Genomic DNA, 25,905 nt, shown 5'->3' on the forward strand with positions numbered 1-25,905 from the left:
ATATACATATAGGATACCAATGTGTTATACTGCTTAAGTGCACCTAAAATAATTAAATTTACAATTCCTATTAAAATAATAATAATTAATAAGCGAATAATATGTGTTTTCTGACCAGAAATGGAGTTAAGTCGCTTTCAAAGTTAACAACTGAATTAATTGCAAAATTTTAGAGAAGCCAGGTCCATTTCAACATGATTTAAAATGCTTCAAATGTGAAGAAACAGCACTCAATTTATTTTATGTTTCTTTAAAATACTTTGAAAACTTCTATATTATCATATAAAATTTTATTTAATGATGTTTGAGGCTCGATTAAAATACTCAAATTTATACATTAAATTTCTCAATTTTCCTATTTATTATTTTATATTAAAATACTCAAATCTATTCATTAAGCTTCTTAATTCTCCTATTTATTATTTTATATTAAAATACTCAAATTTATTCATTAAGTTTCTCAATTTTCCTATTTATTATTTTATATTAAAATACTCAAATCTATTCATTAAGCTTCTTAATTCTCCTATTTATTATTTTATATTAAAATACTCAAATTTATTCATTAAGTTTCTCAATTTTCCTATTTATTATTTTATATTAAAATACTCAAATCTATTCATTAAGCTTCTTAATTCTCCTATTTATTATTTTATATTAAAATACTCAAATTTATTCCTTAAATTTCTCAATTTTCCTATTTATTATATTATATTAAAATACTTAACTTTATTAATTAAATTTCTCAATTTTCCTATTGATTATATTATATTGAAATACTCACACTGAACTAATTACAAAAACTTATGCTGTTGCTTTGCAATTTACGCTTTGCAATCAATTGCAAATGTTGTTTATAACATTTTTTTGTAATGTAAAGTTGTAAATGCACTGTGGTCAACAAAAAAGAAATTAACAAATGGACTTGGGCCATTTTCAAAATAAACGGCTCAATAATTGTTTACGTACACATGCAAGCATAAATTATTATTTATAAATAATTGTTTCACTTTATTGTCGAAGCATTACTTAAATTCAAACATGGTTTGGACTTAGACCACTTTCAAAGTAATAGTATTAATTATTGAACTAATTACGAAAACTTGTGCGTTCAAAATTATCATTTATACTCTGCATGTGCAATCAATTGCAAATGTTATTTACAACAGTTAATGCAAATGTGTACATATTACTAAACAAAAAAAAATTAACAAATGGACTTGAGCCACTTTTAAAATAAACGGCTCAATAATTGTTTACGTACACAAGCAAGCATGAATTATTATTTATAAATAATAGTTTTATTTTATTGTCGAAACATTTCTTAATTCTTAAATTCTTTAAATTTTTTCTTTAAATTCTTTAAATTTAATTCTTAAATTCTGCTTGCAGGAACGTATAAACTGAAGAAGAAAGATCTCGTAGACGATGGATACAATCCGAAGAGGATAGAAGACAAATTATACTATCTGAGCGAAGCGTCTGGTTACCAAATGTTAACCACAGAGATTTACGAACAAATCGAGCAAGGGAAGATTCGTTTTTAAGTTACAGTTTCAAGTAAAAAAAGGACTGCCGTGGGAACAAATTCTTTACAGCACCACCAGCGCAGACGAAGAAGAGCTTCTCCATTTTTCTTCCCCTCGAATCGAAACATTTGCTTTGTACTGAAATTATATAGTCTCTCTTCTCCCTTTCAACTCCATCGTTTTGTGTAACATAGCTACTTTTTTATACGAATCAATATTTTGTACAATCAAATGTAATCGATTCCCTTCCGTGCGAAACGTGAATGGAATTCTGGATCGAAGGACCTTTCTTAATACTGCGAGCTTTATTTATGCCTCGTGCGCAGCCCAAATCGATGATACTTGTTCGAAGAAAGTTTGTCGGATCCTTAATCGTTAGAAAACGCATCACACATTTAGCAGTAAGTCCATCGTGGGGGATAATTGTTTTTATATATGTATTTATGGAAGTTAGAGCGACACAGATATTTTTAAGCGAGCAATCTCATAGCTTAGTGATCGATGTACGAATCTTAAATATAGTTTGGTAGACCGTATATTCCTTCTAAGAGATATTTTGTAATATAAATTTCATTTCGATCGTAGGCACTAATTTAAAATTAATTATTTTTTAATGCGTACGCAGAAGTTGTACTAGCAATTTCTATTAATTGTGATCTATTGTATTACAAGTTACGCTCAAGATTAAACGCCAGATGTTCGCTGTTCTCCGTCTGGCCAGTTTCATCTGTTGATCAGCGCCGAAGAGATGATACTGCGCCACTTTTTAAGCCGTCTATCGCATAATAAATTGTACCACATGATGAACAAATTATTTAATAATAATAGATGGTTTCTATCTGCGCAGAAAGTTAACTGAGACTCTTGTAAGTGTTACGTGTAACTTCCCATCCAACGATCAACGTCTCTTCACTCTATCCATCACTGTAATTGGTAATACGCTAACTTACAATTACTAAAAATTACTAATACGACCCTGTAACATCTCTAAAGACATGTTATACCATTGTACCCATATTTTACTGTACGTTGTTATTGTTGTATCATATATATACGATAAGTAAGTATGTTACGAAGAAATATGAAATCTTCGTCTGGCGAAAGGTTTCCATGATCGAAGTGTTATGAAAATATATATAGATATTTACAAGCTTATTAGAGATATTTTAATACAAGAGAAACATTCCATTGTTAACGCATTACCGTCCGTTTATATATTCTAAGTGCGACCATCGAACAACTTTCTTGGTGAATAATTTTCATTAGCTCGAATCATTTTCTTCGTGCACGAATATGGCTGAGAATAATTAGCAGAACTTGTGATTCAATTACAGACTACGAAAACTGTTGCTACCATTGTACAATTATTCTATCCAGAGAAAGAAGAGAATAAAATCTTGTTTGTATAAATCGTGAACGAAAGAGTATATTTAACAAACGAGATTGTTGTAATTGTAATTGACAAACAGCGTGAGAGGAATGTAAAATTAATTTATGAGTGGAGGATAATTAGAGAACAATAAAACTTTGTATTATTCTATTTAAAACAGTCATGCGTCCTCTGTTTCTCAGCGTAGTAACAAGAAGAATTATTTACAGATCCAACGAAGGGTATCGTACAAACTTTCTGAGAGAATTTTGCAATAAATTTATGCGAAGAAAACAGAACAGAGCGCGCAGGAACATTGGAATTTGTTATACCAATTTTACTTGGTCTTGTAAAATTTAAACAGTGTATATACACATAGATTCCATCAGTTACTTAATGAAGTCTGTATTGTACATTTTAGTACTTAAAAATATTCCAAACTTTAACATCGCTCCGCTTGTTGGCTCAAGGAAAATATCTTCTTCGACAGCCCAATCGTTATTCGTAATCTCTGAAAAGAAAAAAAAGAAGAAAGCGTGTAACACAAATCCACTGTGATTGGACACTTTTTAACGTACCGTTGAAAGAGACGGAAAATTTTTAGAACTCTGCATTGTTAAATAAACATCATTGCTACAAATTACAAAAAAACAGTGCGCACTTAGGCTGCATTGTATTTATAAAGGAATATTCCTTTTTAATAATAATAAATTAGTATTTATGTATTATGATTTCTTTACTTAATGAATAACGATAATTGTCAGAATTAATTAAAATTAAAAAGAAAGTCTATTACTACAAATTACAAAAAAACAGTGCGCACTTAGGCTGCGTTACTTTTATAAAGGAATATTCCTTTGTAATAATAATAAATTAATATTTATGTATTATGATTTCTTTACTTTATGAATAACGAATGCAGAATTAGTTAAAATTAAAAATAAAGTCTTACTTGGCTTAACTTGCGTTGGTTTTGAAAATAATGTTACACGTGGTTTCTTCAAGATTACTTTTTCCAGGCATCCCAATTTCACCAGTATCTGCCATGAAAATAATCTTTTGAAATGCTTGCGAATAAAAATTCTGTCTACATAAATATATAAACGAAGAAAATATTGAGCTATAATTACATTATGAATTTACAAGAAAATAATTGTTTCGTTAGTAACATGATTTCACTTAATATCTTCACTAAAAATTGATTTTTATTGTAAACGATGGCTAAAATTAGTGAAAATGCTGCATAGTATCTTTTTCATAAATTAGAGCAGGGTTTTTAAACTTGTGGAGGTCAATAATGTTTATGAAAATTCGTTGTGGGACCCCATAAGCACTGCTAACAAATATTTCTTACATTTTTATGTCATAACTTCAAGACACAAGACAATGCGAAGATTTTTAATAAGTAACAAACTTAAAAAAATATAATGCAATAATAAAAATTAACTTTTGGCAACCTGGGACCCCATAAGCATTGCTAACAAATTATTTCTTCCACTTTTAGGTCATGACTTCAAGACACAAGACAATGCGAAGGTTTTAAATAAATAACAAACTTAAAAAATATAATACAATAAGAAGAATTAACTTTTGGTGATCTTTTGAACCCCATAAGCATTGCTAACAAATTATTTCTTCCACTTTTAGGTCATGACTTCAAGACACAAGACAATGCGAAGGTTTTAAATAAATAACAAACTTGAAAAATATAATACAATAGCAAGAATTAACTTTTGGCGACCCAGGACCTCATAAGCATTGTTAAAAAATATTTCTTTCACCTTAAGGCCATAACTTCAAGATATAAGACAATGTTATCAAGCTATAGGATTTTAAACAAATAAACTTAAAAAATATAATACAATAACAAGAATTAATTTTTGGCAACCCAGGACCCCATAAGCATTGCTAACAAATTAATTCTTCCACTTTTAGGTCATGACTTCAAGACACAAGACAATGCGAAGGTTTTAAATAAATAACAAACTTGAAAAATATAATACAATAGCAAGAATTAACTTTTGGCGACCCAGGACCTCATAAGCATTGTTAAAAAATATTTCTTCCACCTTAAGGCCATAACTTCAAGACATAAGACAATGTTATCAAGCTATGGGATTTTAAACAAATAAACTTAAGAAATATAATACAATAACGAGAATTAATTTTTGGCAACTCAGGACCCCATAAGCATTGCTAACAAATTAGTTCTTCCACTTTAAGGTACTTCCATAAATACATATATAAAAACAATTATCCCTTACGATGGACTTATTACTAAATATGTGATGTGTTTCTAAGAGTATGAAAGGATACACTTCTGCACTTTTATACTTGTGCAATAAATAATCCTTAAACTTAATGCCAGTAGTCATTCCCCAAGTCAGAGTTTTCTTCAATTGTGAGTCGTGATCCCAATTGGGATCGCCAAAAATTAATTCCTGTTATTGTATTATGTTTTTTTAAGTTTGATATTTATTGATAATCCTTGCTTTGACTTGTGTCTTGAAGTTATGGCCTAAAACTGGAAAAAATAATTTGTTAGCAATACTTATGAGGTCTTGGGTCGTCAAAAATTAATTCTTGTTATTATATTATATTTTTTAAGTTTGTTATTTACTAAAAGTCTTCGCATTGTCTTGTGTCTTGAAGTTATGGCCTTAAAGTGGAAGAAATAATTTGTTAGCAATACTTATGGGGTTCTGGGCCGCCAAAAGTTAATTCTTGCTATTGTATTATATTTTTTAACTTTGTTATTTATTGAAAATGCTTTCATTGTCTTGTGTCTTAAAGTTACGGCCTAAAACTGGAAGAAATAATTTGTTAGCAATACTTATGGGGTCCTGGATCGCCAAAAGTTAATTCTTCTTATTGTATTATATTTTTTAAGTTTGTTATTTGTTTAAAATCTCATAGCTTGATAACATTATCTTATCTCTTGAAATTATGGCCTAAAAATGAAAGAAATATTTTTTAGCTATGCTTATGAGATCTCAAGTCCCAAAAATTAATTCTTGTTATTGTATTATATTTTTTAAAATTTATTATTTATTGATAATCCTTGCATTGTCTTGTGTCTTGAAGTTATGGCCTAAAATTGGAATAAATAATTTTTAGCAATGTTTATGGGGTCTCGAGTTCCAAAAATTAATTCTTGTTATTATATTACATTTTTTAAGTTTGTTATTTACTAAAAATCTTCGCATTGTCTTATGTCTCGAAGTTATGGCCTAAAACTGGAAGAAATATGGGGTCCTGAGTCGTTAAAAATTAATTTTTGTTATTATATCACATTTTTTAAGTTTGTTATTGCATTAAATGTTATCGACAACATTCAAGAGGAAACAGAAATTGCTGCAGTTCCAAACAAACCACTTCCATTGACTACGATCTACATTACTCTTATTCTTCTGTAAATCAGAGAAAACTTTTGTTGTAAATTAGAGAATTTTTGTTATTATATCACATTTTTTAAGTTTGTTATTGCATTAAATGTTATCGACAACATTCAAGAGGGAACAGAAATTGCTGCAGTTCCAAATAAACGACTTCCACTGACTACGATCTACATTATTCTTATTCTTCTGTAAATCAGAGAAAACTTTTGTTGTAAATTAGAGAATTTTTGTTATTATATCACATTTTTTAAGTTTGTTATTGCATTAAATGTTATCGACAACATTCAAGAGGAAACAGAAATTGCTGCAGTTCCAAACAAACCACTTCCACTGACTACGATCTACATTATTCTTATTCTTCTGTAAATCAGAGAAATCTTTTGTTGTAAATTAGAGAATTTTTGTTATTATATCACATTTTTTAAGTTTGTTATTGCATTAAATGTTATCGACAACATTCAAGAAGAAACAGAAATTGCTGCAGTTCCAAACAAACCACTTCCACTGACTACGATCTACATTATTCTTATTCTTCTGTAAATCAGAGAAATCTTTTGTTGTAAATTAGAGAAGTTTTGTTATTATATCACATTTTTTAAGTTTGTTATTGCATTAAATGTTATCGACAACATTCAAGAGGGAACAGAAATTGCTGCAGTTCCAAATAAACGACTTCCACTGACTACGATCTACATTATTCTTATTCTTCTGTAAATCAGAGAAAACTTTTGTTGTAAATTAGAGAATTTTTGTTATTATATCACATTTTTTAAGTTTGTTATTGCATTAAATGTTATCGACAACATTCAAGAGGAAACAGAAATTGCTGCAGTTCCAAACAAACCACTTCCACTGACTACGATCTACATTATTCTTATTCTTCTGTAAATCAGAGAAAACTTTTGTTGTAAATTAGAGAATTTTTGTTATTATATCACATTTTTTAAGTTTGTTATTGCATTAAATGTTATCGACAACATTCAAGAGGAAACAGAAATTGCTGCAGTTCCAAACAAACCACTTCCACTGACTACGATCTACATTATTCTTATTCTTCTGTAAATCAGAGAAATCTTTTGTTGTAAATTAGAGAATTTTTGTTATTATATCACATTTTTTAAGTTTGTTATTGCATTAAATGTTATCGACAACATTCAAGAGGGAACAGAAATTGCTGCAGTTCCAAATAAACGACTTCCACTGACTATGATCTACATTACTCTTATTCTTCTGTAAATCAGAGAAAACTTTTGTTGTAAATTAGAGAATTTTTGTTATTATATCACATTTTTTAAGTCTGTTATTGCATTAAATGTTATCGACAGCATCAAGAGAAAGTAGAGGGTGCTACATTACTCTTATTCTTCTGTAAATCAGAGAAAACTTCAAGAAACCTCAAGAAACATCAAGGAAGAATAAAAAATTGCACATTTACAAAGAACTTTGAAGACATTACCTCGACTAGCTCTCTCGTATGACAAGGTTGAAGAGGAGGAACGAATCTATTTTGTATCTTAGTCAACGCTATGCCAGGATGCGTTAAACAATATGACAAAATAGATCCCAACATGCGATCAAGCACTCTGCGATTCAGAGCTCCATCTATTCGAATCCAAGGCTTTATCACCACTCTTATCTCTTGTTTTCTACTAAAATACAACCAAACTTAATTTATCCGAAGCTACATCACAGAAATGCAACAAATGAACTTACTTTAAGTCTAATTGCTTCGCAACTTTGGACGCATCCTTCTGAGACTGCACCGCAGCACTTCTTTGCGCTCTTCTCTTAATCTGCTCACTGTTACACTCCTCATCGCTGTGATTAGACGTGTCTTTATCAGAATTTTCATTTCTATCCTTCGATTCTGTCTGACAATCCTCTTCGTTTGCATTCAACGAGCCAGAATTTTTATTGGACTCTGCGCAAGTGTTCGTTGCATTGTCTTTATTCAATATTTCTTTGGACTCTGTCGCGTACACAGTTCCTTTGGGCACTGGCGTGAGAGATTCCTTTTCGAGACGACAGATTTTGTACGAATGAATCACCCAGGAGTCTGCGTATCGATGGTGAACGTATCGAACAGTCGCGACGCCAGCTCGCAAGAAGAAGCGGTTTTCAGTTAGAACTGAGACGATTCTGTACAAACCTTCTCCTAATCTCTCTTCGAATTCATCCTGCGACAGAACAGAAGCCTTTGAACTCTCTTTACGCAACACAAAAAGAAAAAAAAAAGGATTATCAAACGTTGCAAGCTCTTACTTACTATTAATTCTTGAATACTGGCGCCAAGTTCTTTCTTATCGCGAACAAACTCGTAAACTTCGTCCAAATCGTTCGAGTCGACAGCCAAATCTTTATCCAGATTCTTCTTAAAATCGTTATAAGAACTGTCGTTCATTGGGCAAACTGAGAACCTGCTAATCTCTTCTAACAAATCATTTACAGCGTTCAATTTTAAAGGCACCAAATCTGGAGGCATCGAAAGATCTTTGAAGGTCTCGTTTTCGCTATTTTTAGTGTCTGATCGATACAAAGAGTAATACACTTTGAACATGTTCACGACGAAGTATTCGTGAGCGTGGTGGCTGTCTGCGACTGTGAGCTCGCTCAATTCTTCTCTCATCCTCAACAGAGCAATGCGAGTGTACCTTTTGTGCAAATCTGAATCGTCGATCTTGCAATAAGAGTTCAAGTACCTCTGCTCCACTGGATTGCGCTTTAAGATGTCGCTAACTCGCGTGAAAGCTCTTTCGTTCTTCTTTTTTGACTGCAATGCAGCCTCGCAGTCCTTGCTCGAAGCAGCTTCTTCGTTGCTGACGTTGGAGTCGTGAATTTCGACCATTTCAACGTCTGAACATTTCGATAAATCAGCTTTATTCGATGTTTCAATGGAATTTTCTTCCACTTTCTTGCGTTTCTTCACTGGTTCGTCCAACTCTCTCTGCTCATCGTCAGCTCTTTGCCTCTTATTTCTGGATGTAATCAATTTATCTCGCAGATCCACGTTCGACTTCAGATATTGAGTCTTATTCTTCAACTCTGAAACAGTTTCATCCGTTACAGAACTACAATTTTCATTCTGTGCCTTGTTTTCTTCTGTTTCAGTCGTTGGTGCATCATCGCAGACCATCAAACGCTTCACAGCGTCCTTGTCCAGCACGATTTTGGTCCCATCTTGAAACTTAATCACGTTCTGTTCATCATCGTCGTTCAATTCGTCCTCAGGATCCTTTTTCTCGCGTTCTTCCGTGTTCCTCTCAGCGTCCAAGTCTGAGAAAACGTCTCCATCGACGTTCTGCGTGTCGTTGTCCTGCAAAATATCAACTTCAGGGTCGAATTGTTTGCCATCGCGTTGCTCGAGGCTGCTCAAAGCCTCGTTGCTCTGCAAGGAGGACTCTTGAGTGAACTTCAAGTTATCTAAACCCGCTAACACGTCCTGGTACCTTTGAGCGATCCTGAAATACGTCTCGTCCTTCTCTTGCAACGCTGGATCGAGCATTATCACTTGGTCAGGTATCTCTACGTCGAAATCTATTTGATCTCGAATGATATAATCGTGTATCGCAGCTATAACACCACCAGTAACTGGCAGAACTTCGATTCCATTGAAGTTATCAGAGCCTTCTCTCGAATCGTTTGCACAAAACCAACTGCTGAGCTTGAAAAAAACGTCGTACGACTCTGAGAAAATGCTGTACGGCCACTTCGTGTGGAATTTGTAAACGTAATTGTTGCTCAATTGGTACTGAGAGCTGCTCATTGGCATATAATTCCCGTATTTTCTTCTAGCAGTTAATTGGTTCTTCTTAATCGTCACCATTTGGTCGCTGCAGATCTTCGCCATGGCTGTTCTCAGCAGAACTTCAGGGTATTGCTGGTAGATCTTGAACAGCTGATACGCCCAGGACCTTCTGTCCTTTCCACAGCACATCGAGCTGTGGATAACAGAATTAATCACAGCTGAATGGATGTCGTTTACAGTTCTCACGTCTTTGGTGAAGCCACGATTGTAGAACGGTTTCGTGGGATACACGACTTTGTAAAATAAATTGAAACCTTGAGCTGTCGAAGGGACTGGCAGTGGTTCCTGAGACTCAGCCTGCGAAATGTCGTAGTACTTCTTCACGATGTAAGCGACCAACGACTTAAACTCCTCTGTGACCTGTTCTTCGAGCTCGTGGCTGTTCTTTATCCTCTCCTTGAGCTTCTCGACGACCCCACCGAATCGTTTCTTCAAGAAGAAGTTCTGTTTCAGCTCCTCGACACCCAGTGCGACTTTGTTCACGTTTCGTTGCTGCTTCAGCATGTACAAAAGTCGACGCTGACAAGCTCTCGAGGTTTTGTTGTGCGAGCTGTACGAGTACGTCCTCAACACGTCTCTGACCGCTGAAAACGTGATCACCTGTTTACGAGGGTTTGGACAGAGGTACACCATAGCTTCCTTACAAATTAAAAGGATCTTGTCTTCGTGTGGCTCCCAGTCCACCCTCAATTTGTGCATCCGTTGCAGAGCTCTGTAGTCGACCTCGTCGTACTTAATCCTTCGTTTGCTGCTTCGTTTGCGAGGCAGCACTCGTCTCACGTAAGACTTCTGCTTGGTGCTTCGTTGGTTCGTCAGAGCTTCGTATTTCTTCTGTTCGTCAATGTTCTCGTTCTTGGTCTGAGCTTTCTTCCTCAGCTCAGTCGCGTTTAAAGACGTGGGACCTGAGACTGTCTTGAAACCTGGAAACTCAGTGAATCGAATAGGACTAGCCTTGATTTTCGAGAGGTACGCGTCTCTCTCGTAGATGATGCTCTTGCGTTTGGTCTTCGATTGCTGAACCTCTAAACTGCTGCTGCTGAACGCCCAGCTCCAGTTTCTCTTCAGATGAGCGAAGCAGGCTGAGTCGATGCCTGCAGCACCCTTGCGATCACCTGGAACCTTGCCAATGTCCATTCTCACAGCTTCTTCAGGGCTGCGAGCCACCAATGCCTGCAACATGTCGCTTTTCTTGCCCAAATCTTCCAGCACTATGTCTTTTCCTTGCACGACGAGTCGACCACCCAATGGCGTGTTGATGCAAGTGTTCCACAGGTCGTACCAATACTTCTCCACTGTCTGGATCTCGTCGAAGTTGTACTTCATCACTGGATAAGATTTGTCCTCGATTATGTGGTAACTGGGGGCAGACGAAGTCGTGTCCATCAGCTCTGTGCGACGATTCAGGTAGATGAAGACTTGGTCCTTCTCTTTCAGCTTCTGAGGACCAAATTGCACCAATCCAAAGTAGCACAGCCTTGTTACTGTCTCGTGGATGTGGAATATGTACTTTCGCGCGTCCAGCAGGGAGTTTCGAATGTCCAGAGGCAGATCTCTGACCAGATAATGCTTGCGAATTGGATGGTTCACGTACTGCTCCATGTCAGGTATTAAGAAGGATATGTAGTGGATCTTCAGGAATATGGATAGAGGAAGCCGTAGCAGAATGTCAGACATCAATGTCCACCCTCGAGGCCAGCCTAAAGAATCGTAGTCTTTTCTGATTAGATTTATTACGTAAAAATAGCTTTAAGAGTTGAGATTTGATTAATGCGGAAAGATTACTCACCGGTGTATTGTGGCAGAGGCGGTACAAACATTTTCCAGCTAACGTCTTTGGTGTAAATCGTACTGAACTCTTCGATCAACTCCTCTGTGATGTTGAAGTTGTTTCGCAGGACTTTTATCTGCTCCTCCTTGGAAAATGTTTGCTCGCCAGGGTGTTCGTAGATTAAGTAAAATAAGAAGATGTGTAGGACTTGCATGCGAATGAACTTTGGGCTGTATCCATACTTTCTTGATACTCTCTGAAATAAAAAATCAAGCGATGTGATTGTAAATTGAGTGAAATAAAGGGATGTAATTGTAAATTGAGCAAAATAAAGTGATGTAATTGCAAATTAAGCGAAATAAAGCAATGTAAATTGTAAATTGAGCAAAATAAAGCGATGTGATTGTAAATTAAGCAAAATAAAGCGATGTAATTGTAAATTCAGCAAAATAAAGCGATGTAATTGTAAATTGAGCAAAATAAAGCGATGTAATTGTAAATTGAGCAAAATAAAGCGATGTATTTGTAAATTAAGCGATATATAGCAATGTAAATTGCAAATTGGACAAAATAAAGCGTTGTAAATTGTAAATCGAGCAAAATAAAGCGATTTAATTGTAAATTAAACAAAATAAAGCGATATAAATGTAAATTGAGCAAAATAAAGCGTTGTAAATTGTAAATTAAGCAAAATAAAGCGATGTAATTCTAAATTAAGCAAAATAAAGCGATGTAATCCTAAAATTGAGCAAAATAAAGCGTTGGAATTGTAAAAAACGCAAAATAAAGCGCTATAATTGTAAATTAAGCGAAATAAAGCGATGTAATCGTAAATTAAGCAAAATAAAGCAATATAAATTCTAAATTGAGCAAAATAAAGCGATGTAATTGTGAATTAAGCGAAATAAAGCGATGTAACTGTGAATTAAGCAAAATAAAGCGATTTAATTGTAAATTAAGCAAAATAAAGCAATGCAAATTCTAAATTGAGCAAAATAAAGCGATACAATTGTGCATTAAACGAAATAAAGCGATACAATTGTGCATTAAACGAAATAAAGCGATGTACTTGTAAATGGAGCAAAATAAAGCGATGTAATTGTAAATTAAGTAAAATAAAGCGATGTTACTGTAAATTAAACAAAATAAAGCAATGAAATTGTAAATTAAGCAAAATAAAGCAATGTAATCGTAAATTAAGCAAAATAAAGCGATGTAATTGTAAATTAAGCACAATAAAGCGATGTAATTACAAATTATGCGAATACATAAAACTTACAGGACCACATTTATATTTTAACATCGCTGCAGTGGATTGGTCGTTTTCAGATTTATTCGTAACATCGTTCTCATTTTTGTTGGACTCGCAATTCTCGATATTTCGCTGTTTCATTGATAATTTAGGCTTCTGAGTGATCGCTAAATAGAACTTCAATTTTACTTGCTCTATAACCGATTGAATAACAGCACTGTCGATGTCGATATTTGGGTCGCATATAAATGTCATATGTTTCTCTCTGCCACATCCACTCAGATTTATTCCTATACGTTTCACTAAATTATCCTTAGATAGTTTTTTTAACAGTCTCAGTACAGATTTCTTGTCGATCTTTACATCGTATCCCTCTTTGTCCTCCTCTTCGTGTATCATCTGCGTTAATCATAAATATTAAATAACATTTTTTTAAAATATTAAACCAAATTTTCTTTCATTTTCATTAACTTTGTTATATCATCGATATTGAATTAAATTTTGTTTAAATATTAAAACAAAATTTTCTCTTACTTTCATTAACTTTGTTATATCATCGATATTGAATTAAATTTTGTTTAAATATTAAAACAAACTTTTCTCTTACTTTCATACATCAACTTTGAAACAAATTTTTATATATCAACTTTGTTATATCGTCGATATTAACTAATCATAAATATTAAATAACATTTTTCTTAAATATTAAACCAAATTTTCTTTCATTTTCATTAACTTTGTTCTATCATCGATATTGAATTACATTTTGTTTAAATGTCAAAAACAAAATTTTCTCTTACTTTCATTAACTTTGTTATATCATCGATATTGAATTAAATTTTGTTAAAATATTAAAACAAACTTTTCTCTTACTTTCATACATCAATTTTGAAACAAATTTTTATATATCAACTTTGTTATATCGTCGATATTAACTAATCATAAATATTAAATAACATTTTTCTTAAATATTAAACCAAATTTTCTTTTATTTTCATAAACTTTGTTATATCATCGATATTGAATTAAATTTTGTTTAAATATTAAAACAAAATTTTCTCTTACTTTCATTAACTTTGTTATATCATCGATATTGAATTAAATTTTGTTTAAATATTAAAACAAACTTTTCTCTTACTTTCATATATCAACTTTGAAAGAAATTTTTATATATCAACTTTGTTATATCGTCGATATTAACTAAACATAAATATTAAATAACATTTTTCTTAAATATTAAACCAAATTTTCTTCTATTTTCATAAACTTTGTTATATCATCGATATTGAATTAAATTTTGTTTAAATATTAAAACAAACTTTCCTCTTACTTTCATATATCAACTTTGAAACAAATTTTTATATATCAACTTTGTTATATCGTCGATATTAACTAAACATAGATATTAAACACAATTTTTTTTAAATAATAATCAAAATTTTCTCTTACTTTCATCAACTTTGTTATATCATCGATATTAATTAAATTATTAATAATGTTAATGTTAATATTTATGTTTAACTAATACAATATTAATGTTTATTGAACAATATTAACTAAGTAATATTAATTAAGTAATGTTAATGTTAATATTTATGTTTAATTAATATCGATAAATATTAAATAAAATTTTTTACAAATATTAAACAAAATTTCCTCTTTCTTTCATCAACTTTGTAATATCATTGATATTAAATTAAATTTTTTTTAAATATTAAATTAAATTTTCTCATACTTTGATCAACTTTGGTATATCATCAATATTAATTAAACATAAATATTAAATAAAATTTATCTTAAATATTAAACAAAATTTTCTCTTACTTTCATCAACTTTGTTGTATCATGGATATTAATTAAACATAAATGTTAACATTAATAACATAATATTAACATAAATATTAACATTAATATTTATGTTTAATTAATGTTGACAAATATTAAATAAAATTTTTTTAAAATATGAAACAAAAATTTCACCTACTCTCATCAATTTTGTTATATCATTGATATTAATTAAACATAAATATTAAATAAAATTTATCTTAAATATTAAACAAAATTTTCTCTTACTTTCATCAACTTTGTTGTATCATGGATATCAATTAAACATAAATATTAAGTAAAATTTTTAAAAAATTTGGAACAATATTTTCTCTTACTTTCATCAACCTTGTTATATCATCGATATTAATTAAATATAAATATTAATGTTAACACTTATGTTTAATTAATATAATGTTAATGCTTCTTAAATAATATTAATGTTTTATTTATGTTTAATTAATATCGATAAATATTAAATAAAATTTTTTAAAATATGAAACAAAACTGTCTCTTACTTTTATCAACTTTGTTATATCATTGATACTAATTAAACATAAATATTAATGTTAGTACTTATGTTTAATTAATATAATATTAATGTTTATTGAATAATATTAATTAAATAATATTAATGTTAATATTTATGTTTAATTAATATCGATAAATATTAAATAAAATTTTTTGAAATATGAACCATATTTTCCCTTACTTTCATCAACTTTGTAATATCATCGATAACTTGGTGCTCCTTAACAGATTCTATAATCATATTAGCTCTTCGCAGCAATCTGTACGTGATATTGGTTCCAAATTTCTTTTCATTCTGCACACCTTCCATGAATCCATATCCTTCATTCTCTGATTTACCATCGTTCGTTGATTCTAAAACTGTCAACTCAACTTTGATGTTTTTACTCGCAGCCGCAGCTTTCTCATTTTTAGACAACTCAGAAATTTGCAGCAATATGCTACTTGGCCGCAATGTCTCTTCCTTCTTATGAACTTCATTAATCTTCTCCGACAAGTAATTAGAAAACGTGCGTTTATACCTGTTTGCCCGCTTCGTTATGCGATATTTGTATAATACTCGATTAACAATATGAAATAGCTTTTGCAATTCCACTGTAGCGACTTTCGAGTCCTCTTCTTTCTCCACAATGTCATTAACTTCCTCGTTATCGTTGTTATTAATTATATTGGGCTTGGTCGCCACTTCTACAGTCTCTTTATCATCGTTATTGCTATTTTCTTGTTTAATAATCATTCTACTTTTCTCCAAATTGTCGCTTTCAGTCGCTATTTGCTTCGTAAGTTCTTTGATCTTGTGCATCTCCTTCTTGAACTGCTTGCTCAGCTTGCTACCCTTCTCGTACTTTTTCGATACGTACTTGGCGAGCCTTTGCCTGCCCATATCGTTCATATAAGTGGCGACGATGTTTGCCTTGACCACGTTTCGCAATATCGTTCGAGATTGCAGCTTTGTCAGGCCCATTATTCTTGCCAGACTTCCTTGGCACACGCCATCGCTTCTTTCAGCTTCGATTATTGTATTCGCTTGTTTCAGATATGGTACGCTATATTTGTGACACGAGATATTTAATTCTGGAAACAGAATTTAGAATAAAGAAAGAATCGAAAGGTATTCGAGCTAAGTTCTAATGGAATATCTAGTTCGACAAACCTTGAGGTTCTTCTTCTTCCTGTATTTCTTCTTTATTTAACGCTTCGATGATATCAATGTTTGGTGATAATAACTGTACTACTTTGATATTCTTCTCCTTCGATGGTTCGTTCTTCTTCTGCCACTCTGCTGGCGTTGCGTTTGGATACAAAGTCCTGTACGGTACTCTCTGTTCAAAAGTACCAACACCTTTCATTTATTTTTCATTTGTTAATTACAATTACTTACAATGTTTATTTTACATAACACTTACAATGTCTGTTTTAACTACTTTTTGGAAAAACGAAGTTCTAAACAATTTCTTTATGGAATTTTCTATTTGCAGTTTACGCTTTATTTCATCGTACTCTGCGACACAATTTGGTTTTGACTTGAGAATTTTTATGACTTCTTCCGCCAGGAACATTATCTTTGGTTTTCTTTCGACAAAAAATCTTGGAAGATGCAGGAGACTTCCATTGCAACTGTGGCTACCGCTTTTCTGATGATGCATCTGCTTCGTAATCAACTTGTGGCGCAGCAAGAACTTCCGATGATAAAATAAACTCTTCGGATCCTCTTTTAATGCGTTCAGACTGATCTTTCCTTGTGTAACTTCGCCATGATATCGCGACCTTCCTACTCGTTCCAGAAAACAATACTGTATCACATTTAATTCAAGTATCGGTGATACTTCGTCTCCCATCAGTGCATGATTTCTGGCAGACTGTGATGCAACGATAACTAATTTCTGTCCATACGTTGTGGTTGCCTCGTCCAAGCTGAGACTTCTTACGAGTTGCGTAACATCTTTACGAGTGTGGTATGTTGAACAGGAGCCTTTAATATCGTTCGCAGCATCATATATTGGACAATGAGGATATATGTCGGGCAATACGTTTTCCTACACAAATACATAATATTTCTTGTATCTCTTTCAGTTCACGAAAGGTTCAGATAGCCAGAATTAATATGTGAATCGATCGTTGCTTGAAAACTGTTCCCTTTTTCCATTTTGTAATGTCTACTTTGGTAAAGTCAATAATCGGTTGGTGTTAAATTTGCATATCAACTCTCGCTACCCAGGCAATACTTAAATCTACGTATATTTCTCTCAGAACACTTACTGGTTCTAATATTATACCTAAATCAGGATCCACAAATTCGTAGCGGTTGAAGATCACCAGCGGCTCTCTCGCGGTCTCCAGTTCGTAGAACGCAAACTCTCTGATCTTCACGCACACCGACCATATTTGAACCATGAACGCTTTCGAGAATGGTAGAGGATTGTGAAGACGATTCGCTAAGCGCAACCATAGTGCTGAAAGTGAACAAAATTATATATAAACATTAATGATGACAATTATATTCATTATATGTAAATATTAGAGGAAAGTTGGGTCTAAATTAGAATACTGGCACCAGCTGAAAGATAATACAGCGCATCCTGCGTGTTAACATTATCATATCATAATGCTTTTATTATAAAATGTATGTTAAGTTTATCGTCGCTCCATTTTGGGCTATCGAACCATAATAAGTGCACATAGGGTCAAATACTCGTCGCATCAGCATGCTAACATTAACAAGCAACAAAATAATGCTTAAATAACAAATACATTGACAAAGAATACAATTTTCAATTAAAACATAAAGAATTGGTCAAATATCGCATCAGCGTATTAACATTAACAAACAACAAAATATTGCTTAAATAACAAATACATTGTTAAAGAATACAATTTTCAATTAAAACATAAAGAATTGGTCGAATACTCATCGCATCAGCGTATTAACATTAACAAACAACAAAATATTGCTTAAATAACAAATACATTGTTAAAGAATACAATTTTCAATTAAAACATAAAGAATTGGTCGAATACTCATCGCATCAGCGTATTAACATTAACAAGCAACAAAATAATGCTTAAATAACAAATACATTGACAAAGAATACAATTTTCAATTAAAACATAAAGAATTGGTCAAATACTCATCGCATCAGCGTATTAACATTAACAAACAACAAAATATTGCTTAAATAACAAATACATTGTCAAAGAATACAATTTTCAATTAAAAAATGAAAATTATGTGCACATTACTTTTAGTTATGGCTAATTACTTTTCGACATACAATGAGTTTATCATTGTGTCTTCTGCACATTATGCTGTCCATTTATTAAATTAACTAATTGATCAAACCTAAATTGATCGTTTAAGATAACTTAACCTAAATTGTCTCTACTAAATACTGACGAGAAATTCATTTAAGTAGTGATTATTAAATTTGTTGTTTATTTTAATGTTTATAATGTTTACACAAACATACCTTCTATAGTAATGCCGTCTAACCCTTCCAATGCGACCTCGTCGATAATTAAATCTACTAAGTTAATCGATGGATACGACACCATGTTGTATAATCATATTTTAAGACACAGCAGACGATGTAAAAAGTGTTTCACACTTTTTTAACACTCAATTTATGCACTTTGGAGTGAACAGATCAAAAAATCCAATCTACTAAGTTAAAACATGTCGCACGTGAGACGTGCCGACAGCAACTGCGCAGACAGCGTCAGATGTAGCGTGCATAGTGGCCGCGCATGCGCAGTTGGAGCTACTCGCGTGCGCGGTAGAATTGAATTATGTAATTGATGTCTTTTGTCACATTCGTATTAAATATTCGTTTTACATTACAACCTGATTACAATTTTCATTTTTAATTAGAATAATGTTACGAAGGAATTAAAATTTTGATTTTTAATTTTAATTGTATTATAATATAGTAATAATTTCTGTTTTCAATTAGAATTATATTATAATATAGTTATAATTTTTGTTTTTAATTACAATTACATTATAATATAATTATAATTTTTGTTTTTATTTACGATTATATTATAAAATAATTATAATCTTTTATTTTTATTACAATTATATTATAATTATATCTTCTGTTTTTTAGTTATAATTATATTAAAATTATAACTATAACTTTTGTTTTCCCAATACAATTATATTATAATATAATTATAACTTTTGCTTTTTAATTACAATCGTATTATAATATAATTGCAATTATACTATATAATATAATAACAACATTGTAAGATGTATGTTAATAATTTTTTGATGTAAGAAATGCGTAAAATTTGTTACGCATTACTATTTTTTTCTTCACATGAAACATTATCTTCTTCTTTGTATTATTTTTTATTGTCTTTTAATTACAAATATATTATAATATAATTATAATTCTTATTTTTTAATTACAATTATACACTATAATATAATTATAATTCTTTTTTTTTAATTACAATTATACTATAATTACAATTTCTGTTTTTAATTACAATTATATTATAATTACAATTTCTGTTTTTTAATTGAAATTATATTATAATTATAATTTTTGTTTTTTAATTGAAATTATACTACAATATAATTACAATTTTACTGTTTAATTACAATTGTATTATAATATAATTGCAATAATGCTATAATATAATAACAGCTTTGTAAAAATTATATTAATAATTTTGTGATGTAAGAAATGCGTAGAATTTGTTACGCATCATTATATTTTTCTTTCTTCACATGAAACATTATCCTCTTCTTGGCATTATTTTTTATTGTTTCTTATTTACAATTATATTATAATATAATTATAATTTTTGTTTCTTATTTACAATTATATTATAATATAATTATAATTTTTGTTTTTTCATTACAATTATATTATAATATAATTATATCTTTTATTTTTTAATTGCAATTATACTATGATTACAATTTTACTTTTTAACTATAATTGTATTATGATATAATTGCAATAATACTATAATATAAAAACAACTTTGTAAAAAGTATGTTAAGAATTTTGTGATGTAAGAAATGCGTAGAATTTGTTACGCATCATTATATTTTTCTTTCTTCACACGAAACATTATCCTCTTCTTTGTATTATTTGATTAATTGCGTATTTAAACATCAAAAGAGAGAAGATAATTATATTTCTTTAAATTCCATTCGCATTTGATATTAGATATCAATTACTAAAATAAAGCTAATCCTGCAGTTTTTATGTTAATCAATAATCGTAAAAAAAATATAAATTAAAGAGCATCTTTTATTACTTAAATCAATCTGTGTGTCAATTAAAAAGAAAATCGACTTATTGATTATTAAATAAAAATTCTAGTGTAACATGAAAACAAAACAGTTCTTTCGTTTACTGATATTACACTTACATATCTTACTCTATAAAACTATAAATTACAAATAAAAATGTTCTCTAACAATATATATACATTTTATTAAAAAATATATTTTTATAAACTGTCTTTTACGTTGCTATAAATTTATTCCTCCTTTTCCCATCGCCAACAGTTTTACTCGAATGTTTCCTTTTCCTCGTAGGTTTTGCATGCTGTTTTAATTTACATAAATTACCATCGCCCTCGTCGTTGGTGCTCGAAGTCGACGAAGCTGGGGAGCAGATCTTATCCGACATTTTCTCCATCGTTGCAGCTATTTTAGTAATTTGTGGCAAGTCAGGCACAGAATCTTTATTTCTTATGGAGTCGTTACAGTCCACGGTTTTACACTTCGAGTCCTTAACATCTACAGAGCTCCCTTTATCGGCTATTAATTTACTAAAAATCGTTGCAGGCACAGGAATCGGGATTGGAATCGGTATTGGTATTGGTATGGGCACAGGATACGGAAGTAGAACTGTAACAGAAGGCAGAACCGTTGGTGGCAATGAATGAAACGACTCTGTTTGGCTGGATGACGATGTTCTTGAAGATGCGCCAATTTCTTCCTCGCACTTTGATTTACCAGATTCGTTGGTGCAAGATTTAGAGAGGCGTGGAATTCCATGATGCATCATGGATATAGTTAAATTTGTAATCCATGGCGATGAGCCTAATATGCTCTTCGATGCATCCTGTTCTTCTTTTCCTAAATTTTCTATATTTTTTATGTGCACGTTCTGCTCCATAAATGTGCTATTATTCTGATGATCGTGATTCACACTGTCCATCATGTTACACTCCTTGAAATCATTGCAGATCATCTCGCATTTCTCTGAACAGTTCACTTTGCAGCGAGCTCGATTAATTAGAAAACGACAGCATTCTTTCTTCTTGTTTACTAAAATTTTCTCTTTATTAGGTTCATCGGTTTCTTTAAAAAAGTTGCTTTTGCTCTCGTCACAGGGACTGGATTTTGTACACTTTTTTATGCAAATCGATCCTCTTTTCCTAGATATTTTTCTATTCAATTCGACTAATTTCTCGATACCATTCTCTTCTTTTTCTCTTGTTTTATTGCTGCGAAGAGACGATGATAAATGTGTATCAGCTATACAAGTGGCCTCCGTAGGATTATTCAATGGCGATTGGCAATTTCTAAACCATAGTTCTGGTGTTATTAGACTACTCTTCTCTGTATCGTGGAAAGAAACATTGTTTAAACCTTGGAGCATTAAATGCGTTTGCGTTTCATGGCAGAAGATATTCATCTTGTATTGGTTTAAACATTTCTCACTGCAAAATTGAAGTTGACTTTCGCCGTCCTGAAAAGAAGAGATTATTACAATATTTTTAATAATAATAATAACACATATCTCTAATAATAACACAGTACGATGCATTTACAACTTTAATTGGAAATAAAGTATCAAAAATGAATCTTTACAATCATTGCATCACTGCAATACTTAACGCATACCTGTAGATCAGTACGAGTAATTGGATTTCGCATATGCCTGCACCAATCACAAGCTTTCGCTTGTTTAAGAACCGCTCTCCTGCCAGCTGCGAAACAAGCTTCGCTGCAAAAGCGTTCCAAAGCATTCATCGTGTTACGAGAATGGGAACTGGACTTCTCTGATTCGTGTATTCGAGTTGTTCTACCACACCAAGAACAAGATATGTTATCTGTAACATTATAATACATTTATTAGAATTCATTAAATTACTTTTAAAATAATTTCTTAAGATAAATCAATATTTCGTCACCGTACCTGAACAAGAAGAGATTGAATAATTTTCATACGGAAACTTGGATGCAGAATCGAGAGATATTGGTTTCAGTGTCAAGGCTGGCGATATTAATTGCTTATCCATTGATATTACGTTATTGGTGGGATAAGACAATGATACGTTGGAAAGATCAAAAACTGAATTGGACGCACTTTCCGTTGGGGATTTTAATGTTAACTTGCTTGAGATAATGTTCCGATTCATTTGTAATATTTGACTATTCTTTATGTTAGGCGTAGATGTAAAGTGATCTAAATTTAAGCTTCTTGTACAACCACTGTCCACTTTATCGTAGCCGTACCATCCCAGCAATTCGCTCATTGTTGTTGCTGCGTATTCCTGCAAAAATGCATAAAATTATAATTTGTATTATTTCTTAAGAAATAATTGTATATAATTTGTATATAATTGCACTTATTTTTATGGCTGTTTTCAATAGTAGTTAAATAAAAAATGAATTAAACTACTATTCTTTTGTAGTAATAACAAAATGTTTAGCTCCTTAATTAGTATTATTTAATACAATATATTGTACAAAAATTGTAATATATTTAATTTACATATTTCTTCTTTCTAATAATAACAGAAATAACTCATAATTACATAATTCCGATAGAGATATTTTATTAAAAATATTAAGAGGTATAAATTGTAATTAAAAAAATTGAAATAGAACATGTAACAAAGTGTGATTTAAAACCCTTTATAATATCATTTTATTTCTTTTATTATTCAATAAAAAATGTAAAAAGAATTCAAGCTGTAGGTGTGTATTATTAAAAGGAATAAATTGTAATAAAAAAAATTGAAGGAGAACATGTAACAAAGTGTAATTTAAAACCCTTTACTAAAATCATCTTATTTCTTTTATTATTCAGAAAAAAATATAAAGAATTCAAGCTTTAGATGTGTATTATTAAAAGAAATAAAAAATTAATTATAATTAAATAAAATTAATTATTAAAAGAAATAAAACAATTGAAAGAGAACGTGTAGCAAAGTGTAATTTAAAACCCTTTACTGATATCATTTTATTTCTTTTATTATTTAATAAAAAATGTAAAGAATTCAAGCTTTAGGTGTGTATTATTGAAAAAGAATTAATTATAATTAATTAAAATTAATTATTAAAGGAAATAAAAAATTGACACACAATATACAACAAAGTGTAATTTAAAACTCTTTACTGATATCATTTTATTTCTTTTATTATTTAATAAAAAATGCAAAAAATTCAAGCTTTAAGTGTGTATTATTAAAAGAAATAAAGAATTAATTATTAAAAGAAATAATAAGAAATAATTTAAAATCCTTTACTTCTATCATTTTATTTCTTTTATTATTTAATAGAAAATGTAAAAAATTCAAGCTGTAAGTGTGTATTGTAATAATGTATCAGGCAACAAACGAGAAGCGTGCATTAATTTTAAAAGCAAAGCAATTGTGATGAATGAAATTTGATATTCGCGTTAATTATAACGGAATACGGGATCAATGGATTGTGTTACGTTTTAATAGTATATAGATTATGTTACTCCTGTGTTATACTTGTTATAATGAATTTCCCAGAGTTCATCCGAATATTTAAGTTTATTCCTGCGTAAAAAAATTATTTTCCTTTTAATTAAACAATTAAATATTACAAAATCGAAAAAGAAAGGAATAAATGTTAATTAAATCGCTAATTACATTTCTGTAGCCAAGTGTAAGCAACAGAAAATAATTAGAATAGTACACTGTACCTGGATTTCGTCTCCAGCTTTTTCTTCTTTGATTTTAACGGGTGTACAATTTTTTCTGAGAGAACGCTTGGCTTCATTATCCTCAGTTAACGACGAAAATACTTTTCTTCTTTCGATCTTCCTCGCGAACGAATTAAATGGCCTATTGTCCATCACGAGATGTACCACGCGAACTTCTTCGAACCTTTTAAAGAAATTTGAAGAGAGTTAATTTTTTGTTTTATTATATATAAATAAAAATGTATATAATATACTTTAATTGTAGACTAGTTATTATTGTAGCGTAGTATCCTACATACACATAATATTTTCTTCTTTGAACTTTTTAAAGAATTTTGAAGAGAATTAATTTCTCCTTTTATTATATAGAAAATTGTATATAATTTAATTATTTTTTGAACTTTTTAAAGAATTTTGAAGAGAATTAATTTCTCCTTTTATTATATAGAAAATATGTATATAATTTAATTTAATTATTTTTTGAACTTTTTAAAGAATTTTGAAGAGAATTAATTTCTCCTTTTATTATATAGAAAATATGTATATAATATAATTTAATTATTTTTTTAACTTTTTAAAGAATTTTGAAGAGAATTAATTTCTCCTTTTATTATATAGAAAATATGTATATAATATAATGTAATTACTTTTTGAACTTTTTAAAGAATTTTGAAGAGAATTAATTTTTGTTTTACTATATAAAATATGTATATAATATACTTTAGTTGTAGACTAGTTATTATTGTAGCATAGCATTCTACATACACATAATATTTTCTTCTTCGAATTTTTTAAAGAATTTCGAAGAGAATTAATTTCTCAATTTATTATATAGAACATGTATAATATATACTTTAACTGTAGACTGATAATTTTTCGAACTTTTTAAAGAATTTCGAAGAAAATTACTTTTTCATTTTATTATATAGAAAATGTATATTATATACTTTAATTGTAGACTAGTTATTCTTCAAACTTTTTAAAGAATTTGGAAGAGAATTAATTTCTCAATTTATTATATAGAACATGTATAATATATACTTTAACTGTAGACTGATAATTTTTCGAACTTTTTAAAGAATTTCGAAGAGAATTAATTATATTATACACTTTAATTGTAGACTAATTATTCCTCGAACTTTTTAAAGAATTTCGAAGAGAATTAATTTCTCATTTTATTATATAGAACATGTATAATATTATTTAATTGTAGACTAGTTATTCTTCGAACTTTTTAAAAAATTTTGAAGAAAATTAATTTTTCATTTTATTATATAGAACATGTATAATATAATATAATTGTAAACTAGTTATTCTTTGAACTTTTTAACGAATTTTGAAGACGATTAATTTCTCATTTTATTATATAAAACATGTACATTATAATTTAATTGTAGACTAGTTATTCTTCGAACTTTTTAAAGAATTTTGAAGAAAATTAATTTTTCATTTTACTATATAGAACATGTATAATATAATTTAATTGTAAACTAGTT

At 30.2% G+C, this 25,905-nt stretch overlaps 3 protein-coding genes across 3 annotated transcripts in view; 1 reads left to right on the forward strand and 2 right to left on the reverse strand.

The window, feature by feature from the left end:
• Fatp1 (Fatty acid transport protein 1) overlaps positions 1–1,562 on the forward strand; it is a 107,730-nt gene extending 106,168 nt beyond the window's left edge. The window contains exon 13 of the mRNA XM_076906831.1: positions 1,393–1,562. Coding sequence (XP_076762946.1) covers positions 1,393–1,547 — 155 coding nt within the window. The 3' untranslated portion in view covers positions 1,548–1,562. The remainder of the gene's footprint in view (positions 1–1,392) is intronic.
• Positions 1,563–2,762: 1,200 nt separating this feature from the next.
• Positions 2,763–19,079, reverse strand: LOC143430515 (general transcription factor 3C polypeptide 1). The gene is made up of 12 exons (XM_076906830.1): positions 18,944–19,079; positions 17,736–17,929; positions 16,883–17,512; positions 16,630–16,798; positions 15,658–16,550; positions 13,149–13,520; positions 11,888–12,125; positions 8,563–11,798; positions 8,010–8,473; positions 7,753–7,942; positions 3,851–3,938; positions 2,763–3,409 (listed from the first exon to the last, which is right to left on the reverse strand). Exons 1-12 carry the CDS (start codon positions 19,026–19,028, stop codon positions 3,288–3,290), a joined length of 6,681 nt encoding a protein of 2,226 aa, XP_076762945.1. The 5' UTR covers positions 19,029–19,079; the 3' UTR covers positions 2,763–3,287.
• Positions 19,080–20,703: 1,624 nt separating this feature from the next.
• On the reverse strand, positions 20,704–24,564 carry Sobp (Sine oculis-binding protein). Its single transcript, XM_076906799.1, has 6 exons — positions 24,410–24,564; positions 22,649–23,006; positions 22,354–22,562; positions 20,967–22,198; positions 20,897–20,909; positions 20,704–20,814 (listed from the first exon to the last, which is right to left on the reverse strand). Exons 1-6 carry the CDS (start codon positions 24,560–24,562, stop codon positions 20,704–20,706), a joined length of 2,076 nt encoding a protein of 691 aa, XP_076762914.1. The 5' UTR covers positions 24,563–24,564.
• Positions 24,565–25,905: the final 1,341 nt, after the last annotated feature.

This window comes from Xylocopa sonorina, chromosome 14, assembly GCF_050948175.1.
Source record: "Xylocopa sonorina isolate GNS202 chromosome 14, iyXylSono1_principal, whole genome shotgun sequence".
In the NCBI taxonomy this organism is placed as follows: domain Eukaryota; kingdom Metazoa; phylum Arthropoda; class Insecta; order Hymenoptera; family Apidae; genus Xylocopa; species Xylocopa sonorina.

Coding starts and splice junctions, on each gene's coding strand:
- Sobp (XM_076906799.1), bottom strand. CDS start 24,562: ATGGACAATAGGCCATTTAATTCGTTCGCGAGGAAGATCGAAAGAAGA. Junction 23,007..24,409: donor AAGCTGGAGACGAAATCCAG/GTACAGTGTACT, acceptor GCATTTTTGCAG/GAATACGCAGCAACAACAAT. Junction 22,563..22,648: donor TTCAATCTCTTCTTGTTCAG/GTACGGTGACGA, acceptor ATAATGTTACAG/ATAACATATCTTGTTCTTGG.
- LOC143430515 (XM_076906830.1), bottom strand. CDS start 19,028: ATGGTGTCGTATCCATCGATTAACTTAGTAGATTTAATTATCGACGAG. Junction 17,513..17,735: donor TAGGTATAATATTAGAACCA/GTAAGTGTTCTG, acceptor GTATTTGTGTAG/GAAAACGTATTGCCCGACAT. Junction 13,521..15,657: donor ATATTACAAAGTTGATGAAA/GTAAGGGAAAAT, acceptor TGATTAACGCAG/ATGATACACGAAGAGGAGGA.